Source organism: Nyctibius grandis, chromosome Z (assembly GCF_013368605.1).
Source record: "Nyctibius grandis isolate bNycGra1 chromosome Z, bNycGra1.pri, whole genome shotgun sequence".
In the NCBI taxonomy this organism is placed as follows: domain Eukaryota; kingdom Metazoa; phylum Chordata; class Aves; order Nyctibiiformes; family Nyctibiidae; genus Nyctibius; species Nyctibius grandis.
In genome coordinates this window covers 34,003,728-34,016,847 of record NC_090695.1, presented here as the reverse complement: position 1 = coordinate 34,016,847, position 13,120 = coordinate 34,003,728, and the positions used below count along the sequence as shown (strand labels likewise).

At 36.0% G+C, this 13,120-nt stretch overlaps 1 protein-coding gene across 1 annotated transcript in view; it reads left to right on the top strand.

Moving 5' to 3' along the window:
• Positions 1 to 13,120, top strand: part of PTPRD (protein tyrosine phosphatase receptor type D) — a 438,191-nt gene that overhangs the window by 313,559 nt on the left and 111,512 nt on the right. The window contains exons 19-22 of the mRNA XM_068423460.1: positions 1,248 to 1,835; positions 2,265 to 2,365; positions 3,247 to 3,506; positions 8,275 to 8,365. Of these exons, the coding sequence (XP_068279561.1) occupies positions 1,248 to 1,835; positions 2,265 to 2,365; positions 3,247 to 3,506; positions 8,275 to 8,365 (1,040 nt within the window). The remainder of the gene's footprint in view (positions 1 to 1,247; positions 1,836 to 2,264; positions 2,366 to 3,246; positions 3,507 to 8,274; positions 8,366 to 13,120) is intronic.

Below are 13,120 nucleotides of genomic sequence, written 5' to 3'. Positions count from 1 at the left end.
ACTAGTCTTTGTGGAAGACTGTTATCATGGCACTATTACTGCCAAAACTCTTCTAGCCTCTTGACCTGTCAAACATTACTACACAATGAACACCAGATTTCTGAATAATTATGGATATGCTTCATTATCAAATAAGTCATTGTAATAGAAACAGACTATTTTGAAATAAAAATATTAATGCAAATATAGATGAAATATATACATATATAAATGAATATGAATAAATGAAGAAATAAAAATAAATATATAAAGTAAATAGAAACACTAAATGGGAGCAATTGATATTGGGACTCAAAAAATGTACACCATATAAGTTGTGTAATGAGATCTCCCCCTCGATTAGGGCTAATTCAGTCCTCTAGTCTGAATGTCCTTGCCACACTTACAGTCTGAACTTCTCTGAAAAACAAATGATCAGTTTGGACCAATAGGTCCTAATTAAGGTTTTGAGTGTATCTGGTGTGCAGGTTAAGAAGAGCTTCCAATTTAGTCTTTAGAAGAAACCCAGTTCATGTGCAGCAAGACCATGCTGGAAACTAAATCATATGTGATAAGCCAGGACAATCAAGAGATTAAATTCCAAACTGTGCTACCACTCCAAGCTGAAACAGCCCATGCTGGAGATGACTTGTGTATGGAAAGGGAAATGATAGGGTTCTATCATGCGTAGTAATGATTGTTGATGCCAAGATTGGTGTGACTTCCCTTCCACCACATTTTAACTATCAATGGCGAAAGTTATGTTAGACACTCTAGAAACTTGTAATTGCTCCATTATTATTATTATTATTATTATTACTACTACTACTATTATTATTAATTATTTTTCCATTTACAGGAGTGGCAGAAATGTGCCTTGGATTAAATTAATGAATACTTATGACAATACTCTTTTTTTTGCAAGCAAGGATTTGTAAGTGAGACAGAACCATTCATAAGATGTCCGTTTGAAGTTTTACTTCTTGACTTGTGTTCCTAAGTCCTGTGCCTTTGAATGTTCTCTGTATTTAGAAATAATGATAAGGGAAGAGGACGACAAACAGTAAATGGCTTTACTGTCATAGTTCATGATACTGTATGACTCAGTAGTGCAGGAGGCAGACATTATTTCTTCCGTAAGACAGTAATTTGTGGAACTAAGAGTGACGGAAGAGAAAATTTATCCCTATTCCTGCTAAAACTAGCCTCAAGAACTGTGCATGCAATTCTGTTTGTATTTATCATCTTTAAATAACATTGTGCTACAGTTCCAGGCAAACCTCGGCTTGTGGTTAGCCACACACAGATGAACACGGCTCTAATTCAGTGGCACCCTCCTGTGGACACTTTTGGCCCGCTGCAGGGTTATTGCCTGAAGTTTGGTCGCAAAGACGTGGATACATTTACTACCATGGAGTTCTCAGAGAAGGAAGATCACTTCACGGCCACAGACATTCACAAAGGAGCTTCTTACGTCTTCAGGCTCTCAGCTAGAAATAAAGTGGGCTTTGGGGAGGAGATGGTTAAAGAGATTTCTGTTCCTGAAGAGGTACCCAGTGGATTTCCCCAAAATCTCCACTCGGAAAGCTCTACTTCTACATCAGTTCAATTAACTTGGCAGATGCCACTCTTGGCAGAGAGAAATGGCATTATCACCAAATATACCATCTTGTACAGAGATATCAATGTTGCTTACCAGCCAGTTGAACTCCCTGTTGTTCCTGCTGATACCACTATGACACTCTCTGGCTTAAAACCAGATACCACATATGATGTAAAAGTACGTGCCCATACAAGCAAAGGGCCTGGTCCATATAGTCCAAGTGTCCAGTTCAGGACACTACCCGTGGATCAAGGTAGGATTTGTCTGCTTATGGCGTTGACCTTTAAAGGAGTATCGGTCTTTGGATATCAGTGTTTTTGAAGCTGTAAATAAAACTGACCGGCCCATTCATAAAAATAGGTTCATCAAACACAAAAGGTAAAGTATGTAAATCTTAATATGTTTTGGATGCCTTAGAATTCAGTTGTCCCTTGCCAAGCAAGTTCTGGCTAACATCTTCACAATTTTTTCAGGTAAGGAAAATGTACATGTTGGGTTTTCACTAGATAAGAGTGAGAATGAGTTAAAATGTGATATTTAAATATAAGCAAACAGGTAGGACAATTGAATCCTTGTTGTTTTCTGACCTAAATGGAAAGCTAATACTCCCAGGTAGCAGTGGAAATATGACGAGGTCTAAACTCCAAGATGTTGTTTATATACACAGTTTCTTTTTTTCCAGCAGTGTTTGCAAAAAATTTTCATGTTAAAGCAGTAATGAAGACTTCTGTTTTGCTGTCCTGGGAAATTCCAGAAAATTACAATTCGGCCTTGCCTTTCAAAGTAAGTTACTTTCCATTTGTTTGAGATAAACTACAGAAACTAGAGGATGTCATTCACTTGGTTAAGTAGCTTACTAAATGTGGATTTTTTTGGTATTGCTGTATTTAAGAATGCTAATCTGCAATATTGACCCAAGCTTTTAAATTCAGTTGTTTGGCAATATGAGCTTTCCACTGTTGTCGTAGTATCTCCAAGTCAGGCTCATACTGGTTATTATGCATGGTATGAACACCTTGCTAATTTGTAGTTTGTTGATACTATATCTTTGAGAAAACAGTGAATGAAAAGAATAATTTTCTTTTTTTTTAGTCATTTCTGTAGTGACTGTAACTAGTTCCATTTTGGTTTTTGTCTCCTCACATTTACAACAACACATTTTTGAGTTATAAATCTTTTACTCCACTAACTACAGCATTAGCCAGATAAAGAGACTCAGTGTAACCTGCAGTCTGGCTGGCATTTCTTCTGCATCATTCTTCATCGCTTGTGTCATCTCAGGCAGTGGCGAGTGAAGAGCAGTATTTTATGAACTACATATTGCAAAAACCTTTCTGAATAGAGTGTGAATGAAAAAATCAAGATATCTTTAACAACAAGTGTGACTTGATACAAATGCTGGGTGCAAGCAAAACTACTGAATATGAATAAGTGAAATTGGATTTTAGGAGTGCTTACACTGCTTTAAATTAATGTAGTTCTTTTTTCTTCCCTGAAAGTGAGAAGTTTAATTGCAGTAGTGAATTTGGTACTGTCTTACAGCCTAAAAAGTGCAGTAGCTTTCATTTTAAATTTATAGCCAGGTTCATTCTTGAATTCAGTGTGACAGTATCAATTGCCTTCTCTAATAACCAAAACCACCTTCAATTTATATATTAACTTAGATCCTTTATGATGATGGGAAAATGGTGGTGGAGGTTGATGGACGTGCTACTCAAAAGTTGATCACTAACTTGAAGCCAGAGACATCATATTCATTTGTGCTGACGAACAGAGGGAATAGTGCTGGGGGTCTTCAGCACAGAGTGACAGCAAAGACTGCACCAGATGTGCTTCGCACCAAGCCAGTCTTCATTGGAAAGACCAACTTAGATGGCATGATAACTGTGGAACTTCCAGAAGTACCTTCAAATGAGAATATAAAGTGAGTGAATGAATGACATGCTATTGTTTTTATCTCTGTTTTAATCATCAGAAAGATGATTATTATTACTGTTATTAAAATCTAGAGCTGTAGTGGTGGACCAGGGCTTTATTCTTCATAATGGTACAGAGTACAGCACTCTGCAGTGGTATTTGGACTAATACCGGACTAATATTTAATGGTACTAAACTGGGTGGTTCTGTTGACTCTCTTGAGGGAGAAAAGGCCTTGCAGAGGGATCTAGATAGATTAGAGCACTGGGCAATCATCACTGGTGTGAAATTTAACAAGAACAAATGCCAGATTCTGTTGTTAAGGTACTTGAATGTGTCCAGAGGAGGGCAACAAAGCAGGTGAAACAGCTGGAAGACATGACCTGTGAGGAGTGGCTAAGGACTTTGGGCTTGTCTAGTTTGTAGAAAAGGAGGCTGGGTGGCGACCTCATTGCTCTCCATAGCTTCCTGACGTGGGGAAGTGGAGAGGGAGGTGCTTCTGATCTCTTCTGCCTGGTATCCTGTGATAGGACGCATGGGAATGGTTCAAAGTTGTGCCAGGGGAGGTTCAAATGACACTGGGAAGCATTTAATTACAGAGAGGGTGTTCAAACACTCTAACAGGCTTCCTGGAGAGATGATCAGTGCCCCAAGACTGTCAGTGTTTAAGAGTCATTTGAACAATGCCCTTAATAATATGCTTTAACTTTCTGTTATCCTTGAAATGGTCAGGCAGTTGGACTAGATGATTGTTGTAGGTCCCTTCCGACTAGAACTATTCTGTAAGTTTGTCACTTAGCCAAGTATGTAAGACTGAGTAAAATCTAGATGGAAATACATGGAGAAGGATTGTCCTTCAGTTTGTAGGTGTTTCTCAGCATACTTTTGTGTTTCATCACTGATTTCAAATAGCAAAGAGGAATTAAGGAGGACAGTTGTATTTTGAACAATGTATTGTCTCAAGAAGAATGGATAACCCATCAGTGGGTATCTGCACTGCTGCAGCAGCTTGAAGTACTCAGACTCAGTCATTCCAGAATTATGTGGAGTTTGAAAGAATTGTTACTGCATTTATATTCATTCAGATGAATTAATTCTGAAGTTTTTTATTAAAAGAAAAATCTCAGGTCCTCTGCACTGGTCCCAGAAAGAAAACAGGAGATTTTGCTGAAAAATTTGGTGGAGTTTACTAGACATTACTTAGATTTTGGGGGAAAAGGTGCTCTGGAGGTTTAAACAGCAGAAATAGGACTAAAGAGATGACAGCACATGGTCAGCAGGGTTTAGAAAGGTTAGACAATAAAGATTTGCCAAGAAAACGTGAAGCATGGTACAATCAATAAGTGTTATTGCTCTGCTTATAGTGATTCTTGTTGGTCTATAAGGTTCCCATGTGTAATGTAAAGGAAATGGGGAGGAAAATGAGCAAATCATTAAATATTGTTGGGGATTCAACTTGTCCTCTCCCTGGTGGATTTTTACTGATGGCTTTGTAGAAAGCTGCTCCCCTTTTTCATTACTGACTGAGGATTTTGAGGCAGGTGAGGTCAAGAAAGAAATGACTTTAAGACATTAAAAGGATGAAAAACTGAAAAATGTAGCCATTATTATTAGATTGAGTAAGATGCGGTCAGTAACAAATACAGCTAAGGAAGAATGACGATGGAATGAGTCAAAAAAGATTTATGAGACAGAGCATTCACAGAGAGAAAAAAGTGTAGGGTAACTGGTCAAACAATAGCAGAAGACAGCAGTGGAAAAAGAGCCAATGCCCTTCCTTTTCTGTAGTGTAACAAAATGAAAGAGGCTAAATTACATCAGGAAAGGTACATTAAACCTATGGGGTCCAACTGCCAATTTTGCAAATAATGTGTCTCCTCCTTATATATCTATTTCCTAAGATGTGATTGGGCTTGAGGTAGAAAAACAAAACAACAAAAAAAAGATTTACTTGCCCCTTGGAAGTGAGCATACCAAAGCAACTACATACTGAACAGAAAGAGCTTACCTGATGCTTGCTAGAATCAGTAAGATTATTGCAGCTATTGTCTTTGTGTGGGAATAACAAATTTGTGTAATAGTTATGTTGACATTTTTGCAGTTGCTATTCCTCTATAGGTGCATTATATGCTCATGATTGTCTCTATCTTACTATGAAGTACTCTACACTGAGAATCTTTCAATAATACTAATTACACAGAAGGTGAAACAGTTAATGGTTTGCTCTAATTAATTATAGGTAAATACTAATGGGATTGAGAGTAATGTTACAAAAGCCTTTATAATTTATTAAAGATGGTAGGAGTAATTTTCATTATTTCAATGTTTGATAGTGATACGGCATAGAAATTGGAGCAGAGCTCACCTTATTCTAGGTAAAATGGATGTCTTTCGGTGGCGTCATCTCAAATGAGCAATTTCTTCATTTTTCTGTAGTATTTTGGGCTAATCCAGAGCAATTTTTATGTGTAAAGGACAGTTCATGTTTCTCTGAATCTTTTCCATGTTTGCAAAGTTTCCACAGTTTTGTGGAAGACTTTGGCCTTTTTAATACTCAGTAGTTCAAGCAATATCCAAGCAAATCCTCTGTTTCTCACTCTTCCCCCCTCATCAAAGAAAAAAAAAACTCAAAAGAAACAAGAAAATAATAAAGCAAATAATGAAACATATTTTTCAAGAGACGTTGTATTTTCTGAAGTTAGCTAGAAAAAACAGAGCTTTGTTGTCCTTTACAATTTGCAGCATTGTCTATTTATGTGAACAGTTTAATTTTTCTGCTTGCTGTTGATGTGCTTTTAGCTTTAAAATACTCTGTATGGGCTGAAAGTCTTAGTGGATGATCAAAGTTATGAGTGGGAGGCATGCATGAAGAAAGTGTGAAAGAGTGTGAAAGTAACATTTACATGCTGGATGTTCCTTGATTGTAAAAAAAGTATGAACAGTCTGTTAGCTTAAAAAAGAAAAAGAAGAAGAAAAAAAAAGGTTAAGTAAGAGACTGATGTGCAGTTCATCCAGCAGATGTATCTTCGATATCTGAAAGACACGTAGGGGCCAATTCTCAATTGCATTTTGTCTTGATTCTGAGGTATCATCTGTTAAAGAAAAGTTATATACGTTGTAGTTATTGTATACATGGATAATACAGCATTCACTAGGATTTGTTCATTCGTGTAACCAAAGAATTTTTAAAATACATAACCAGGTTTAAAATCTGGGTTCAGCCAACCTTGCTAGTTTTGAATAAGAACATCAGTGTAAAATATTATTTATCATATTGTTACTATAAGAATGCATGCTACAGATTTCATTTAAATACTGGAATGCAGCAAGTGAGCAGCAGTTCAAAATCTGTGGCCAAGACTTCTTGTTTCCAGCACCTCCTATTGGAGCTCAGCATTTCCACAGAGAAATTTCTCAAATTTCTTAACACAAGAGATTTACTAGAGTAGATAAAAATCTGAAGTTTTGTTACATTTCTTTTACGGCAAGGAGCTTTAATTAAGTAGAGACCATTAAAATGGACCAATAGCATGCAGTGGTATGGAAAAAAAAGATAGTTTAGTCAGTTTAGACTGAGATAGATTTTGATCAATTGCAAGGCAAGTCCCTTTCTGTAGACTCTCTTTTGTTAATTGCTTCAGGTTTTTCAGCTGCATTGCGTGAGTAAAATGAATAGTCAGGGCTGCAGAAAGTTGAATAGGCTGTAAAAAATGGCATACTGGAAGAGAAGAAAATGGTCCATGAGACAATAAAATTATCTTCCATAATGGAGACCAGAGACACATTCTTAATAAGCTCTGTTGTTAATAGAAACAAAGGAGAGCAGCTTCTTTCCCTCTCCTCTGAGATGGAGAGTGCTTGACTTTTTGACAAGTGTGTTTATCAAGAAGATGTATATTATACCATCCTGGATGTCCTGCTGTTGTGATTCTACTGCTTCTTTCATCACACTAATGTGAAATTATGGATCTGCCTGACATGTATTCAGGCTTTGTGAAGGAAACAAGGAAAGTGCCTTATCTCTCTTATACTAGAAAGTATAATTTGCGAGTCTCCAGGTGGGGGAGGAGGAAGATATTTTCAGGAAAATTTTTCTGAGGAAAACCGATATATGTAATTTGCAAATCCTAGCTGTAAATAGAGCATACATCAAGCTCTCTTGTCTATGACTGTGAACAGAATACCTAAGTAGATAAAGCTGGTGGTGATGGATACTCAAAAGTAAAGACTGTGTGGGTGGAGTGTATGCTATGTCTTCTTTATTTTCTGTTTACAAAAGCATTGGCATCAGCAAACATATTATCTTAACCTGCTGTTCTGATTATACATGAAAATGGAGGAAGATGGGGTGATAATTGAGATTTAAATAGATGGTAGTATGTTTCAATTTAGGGGTTTGGGTTTTTTTCCCAGTGTGATGGTGGCAGTGCACAAATATCCCATGGCTCTTGTATTTCAAATGAAATAATAAACTGCAGTCACATATGTAGGCATTTTAGAACATTGTAATTAAATTTTCGTATACATATTTATGTTTACATGAAAAGACAGGTAATTAGTGCCATTTGTTTGTCAAATGTTTTACACTGAACTTAGTTTCAAGAGTGTAACTCTTTACAGCTATGTTTGGAAGGCTGCCATGGCATAAAAATATGCAAAAATTTGCTCTCAACATACCGCTGTTCTCTTAGGTTCCTCTGAACAGACACCTGCTCCATCAAGTTATCTATTCCTTTTCCTTCAACTTCACTTTTGTCCAACTGTTTTCCTTACAGAGGTTATTACATAGTTATTGTGCCATTGAAGAGGTCTCGAGGAAAGTTTATCAAACCATGGGAGAGTCCAGATGAAATGGAACTAGATGAGGTACTGTATGTTTTTGTTGTCATCTTCTCCTTTGTTAAAGTAACAATCTTATTAGTGCTATGTGATTAACTCACCAATTTTAGAAGTTTTGGTTGTCAGGATATTTTGTATTTATATTTGAATCAGCCTGTGGGGACTGGAACAACAGTTCAAATTACTTAAATTGGAAGACAATAAAGACTTTAAGTTTCAATAAAGCACACAAAGTGTCTGATCTTTGTTGGCATTAATATTTTATTCTTTTCCTATTGTAAAGTGTAATGCAAAAGTGCAGGAGGTGAAATGAGCTGTCAGCAAAAGCTTAATCACCAATGATATGAACTCTAATAAAGGTCTGGTTCATTAGAGGGGTGTTTACTAAGCCTGTAAGAAATGCTAAATTGCAGTTTGCACTGCAGTTTAACATTTGGCCTTCTCGTGGTGTTTTTACCTGATTCTCACATACTATAATGCTTCTGGTTAGAAAACTTTTACAGTAGTCTCCCTTCTCCTAACAGTTTGTGCTCAGAAATAAATTAATGACGTAGGAAAGAGCAACATTGTGTCATCATTTGACACTATAAATGACACTAACCCAAAGGGTGGAAGTACTTTCCTTTTAGGAATAAGCCCAGTAATACTAGAAATCAATTCGTTATGTTACTGATGTAATAATAATTACAAGTGTAGTGTCAACATTCAGTCCTGTCTTCTGTTTTGCTGAAGAACAATATAGGTCATGTGAATTTGTCTTTCTTCTTTCAATCTGTAAATTTGGAACAATACTAATATTTGTCATTGTAAAGCTCTTTTGAGAGCCCCATATGAAAGCCCTGTACAAAAGACAGGTGGTGGTATTATTGTTATTGTTGTATCTGGCTAGGATTTTAGATCTCATTCAGATGCTAAGGTAATTTGTACATGTAATATCTCTGCAATTCAAAGACCAGAGATCAGAGTCAGTTCCTTTTCTCCTGATTTAGTGATCTTTTGACTAGATCCTGTCTATTTTTCTGGTTTCTTTTGGTGGATTCAAGAGTTTTATGTTACTGAGATGCTTCACCATATGCTCCCCCATAATAGTCACTGGGAAGTAATGACTAACTGCAAGCAATCGCAAGGCTTTTTCTCCTTCCTCCCATTGACAAAATGGATATCAATTTCAATGTCTGCACAAAAATGTAAGGAAAATAAAGATCTTCACCAAACTAACACTGCTGTTGAAAGCTTTCAAAATATAAACAGAGGTCTTTCAGTCTTTAGTCTGTTTTCTGATCAGAAAAGGCAAAGAATAATAAGTACAGCAGCAGGAGAATCCTTAATCGGAAGATTAAAAACAACTGTTCAAAGGAAGGCATGGTTTTCGTTACTGCTGACTAACTGATTGAAGCCTGTGTTTCGTGTTGACCAGTTTCATTTACATGACCATCTCATTTGATTCAATTGCAGTGATGACTTGCTTTGATCTATTAACTTCTTCCCTTTAAAAGAACTTGCATTGTAAATGCTGTCAGCTCGTGATCATAGTCCTAGGTGACATCAAATACAGTTAAAAAGTAAAACTCTGACAGCAAGATCCATACAGGAAACTGATTTAATATTACCACCCACTTTTAACATCCAAAGACTGTAGTCACATTCAGCAGCATTAACAGATTAAAGGATAGGTGCCAGATGACATTGAACTTTTTGGCAATTAAATTCTATGGGTCCTGCTGATTCCCATAACAAAGGGTCATTTTAATCATCTTGCAAGTTGTGGTGCATTAATCTGTGTAACAGATTGATAAAGAGCATTTATTAATTCGAAAATATTTGGGTCAGGATGGGTTGTTTCCCACTTCTACTGATATAATTGGGACCACATTGTAAAATTAATGGTGGAAGAAATAAGATATGCATTGACTGGAAAATGAAAATTATTTCTGATAAAGAACTAAAACTCTTGATACTTCTTTTACTATTGCCATAAATACATATATTAAGTACTGAGTAGGGAAAAAATCAAAAGCAGGCAGTGACTGTATTTCATGCTAACTCATCGAGTTTCTATTACTTAAAAAGCTTTTACTTCCAGCTTTAGAAAATATATCCATATTTTTATTAGATGTACTATTCCTGACAAACATATGAAAGCAGTGGCACAATAAATAAATCTGGGGAAAAAAAAAAAAAACAACACAAAAACTAAGCACACTACTCTCTGAGTAAATAGTTCCTGACGGACAAGTGAAGATGCTTGTGCATATCTTTTTTTAGTACAATCTCGGATGTCTGGCTAATATCAGAAAGGGTTGGGCAATAGATTTTCCAAAGAAGTATGTTCCAAATACTTTGCTTAGATTGTCAGAAGAAAAGTATTTGCTGAAAACAGTACTCCGGAATGTTAGCTCCAGTACATAACTGACCAGTTCAAAAGACTCCCCATCTTTATTGTACTAAACTTCCTGGTTCCTTGAATCTCAGTTCTGAAAGAAATTAAGAGAGGTTCAGAATCTTAAAAGAGCAGACAATGGACTAGATAATGTGTATCTGAAAATAATAGTTATTAGAGATACAATCCTTTTTTATTAAATCAGAATTTAATTTTATTTTTAATATCATGAGATCTAGTGATTTTAAATAGATATGTCATGCAAATAAATGAAATATAAACAAAATATTATGATTTGCAGTAACTATTATCTAGTAGGATTACTTTAGATTTGTAAGCAATAAAACCTAAATAACCTGCATGTTAAGTCTGAAATCAATTCAGTAATTTTATTGAAATCCTGGTATAAAGTAGCACAGGAGATATATGTGCAAGTAAGGATACTTGGAAATAACTCCATTTATATATGAAACATGAATGAGGCCAGAGGTTCACCTGAGGTCTATTCAGTCACGTGTAATCAATGTCACAGACAAAATTTTTATGTATACACAAACACACCTAAGTTTAGCTGGCCTTAGGTGATGAATAACCACCTTTGAAAAAGTTGAACACATTTTGTTTGACTCAGGCTAATTAACTTTTAGCATTCACAAACAAAACTCAGTTTCTGATCACTTCACCCACTGTAATACAGTACTTCAGTATATTGCTATCTGTTAAATATATGCATTTTATATTAGTAATTCAAGTGTGAGAAATAATTAAGATAAAACACTTTTCTTCCCCTTTCAATCTCAATCTAATTTTGATTGCAGTACTCTTGCAGTATTTTGACATTTTATTATGAGTTATTTAAAATTAAATTGCAAATATGGTGTAATCTGGAAACATACAATAAATAATTTATTTGAGGTAGCCACAGAAATAACCTCAAATTGCAGTGGAAACTGTACCCATAAATGAAAATATGTTACCTTCAAGGATGGCTCAAACCACGTACTTCACCTTGTACTGCAGTACTTACAGCTCCTGATGTGCAGTTAGAATGCATATCACATTGTTATTACCTGGATATCTACCTTTATGTTTCAGCAGGCTTCAGGATAGTTAGTGCTCAGCCCTCTGCATAGCTGTTATTATCTTTATAAATGATGACTTCATATAGATACAAACTTTTCACAGAGTGCTTCCCTCAGCAGATCTTATAAAGGCTGAAGCAACCTGGAACAAACTTTGATTAGTCTCTGCCTCATGTTCTGCCCTCAGTAACTCTACCTGGGGCATAGGAAGTTACCAACAGATGTGAGAGTCATCTTCAATAAAGCAACTAAATAGAAGTCATCTTAATATTACAGTTCTCTACTGCCCTCATTTTTCTACCATGCAAATTTACTCTAGCTGCTCATTAAACTGTTTAGGAAGAATGAAGGAGAAATATGGACTGCTGATTGTAGTAGAGTCCTTGACTAATGAATAATGATTTGTAGTCTCGAATTATGGCCAGTTCTTTTTTGCTCAGGGGATCCATTGCAGTGTACCAGCTTTTGTGTTGGAGCATAAAAATTGATAGTTAAATGAATGTAAAATCTCTGCAACAGAGAACAGACTCAGCCTTAGGGCTGGAAAGCAGTTAACTGCGTAGATCTTCTAAGGGGTAATATCCAAATGCCCTCAATGCTGAGAAAGTTTGGATCCAAGTGGTACAGATTGCTTCCATGTCTATCTGTAGTCTGTGTCTGAAATATGTACTTCAATGAGGATGGGTGTTAAATCAGTATTAAAAGCTTCTGTCTCGGTAGCAGAGTGAATAGTAGATTGTTTTACATGCATTGGAATTGTTAATTGTGTAATTGCAAAATACAAGATCCCATGTGGGGAAGGCAAGAAGATGTGCTAGCTAAGCTGAGGTCTAACACTGAAGTGAAGGAGAGGCTGAAGCAAAGGAGAGCTTCCCTGACTAAACATGTTCTTCAAAAAGAAAATATATAGTGAAGATTAGATTTTAATCTCTTTTTTTATTGGTCTCTATCTCGCTCTGGAGATTTGTCTCCACCCCCTGACAAAGAAGTTTGTGCTAATCTATTGTGTTAGCATTGTTCGTTTGCTGAAAAGCCTAAAACTGTGTGACTTTCATAAAATTTATGATTGCACTCTGAAACTACAGGACATTGTGTGGTATTGTACAAACCATGAAGAACACAACTTTTGGTGCTTTTGAACAAATAAAATGACAGTCAATTTCAGGTTTGGGATGGAAAATACATTTACAAATCACTCTTATAAACTCTTATACACTCCATTTACTGTTTGTGAGGTACATTGGAAAGCACTCTTTTCCCTGAGATGTTCAGGAATTTAATATCACCAGAGTGCTTGGTAGTCCTCATGTTAGAAAGAAA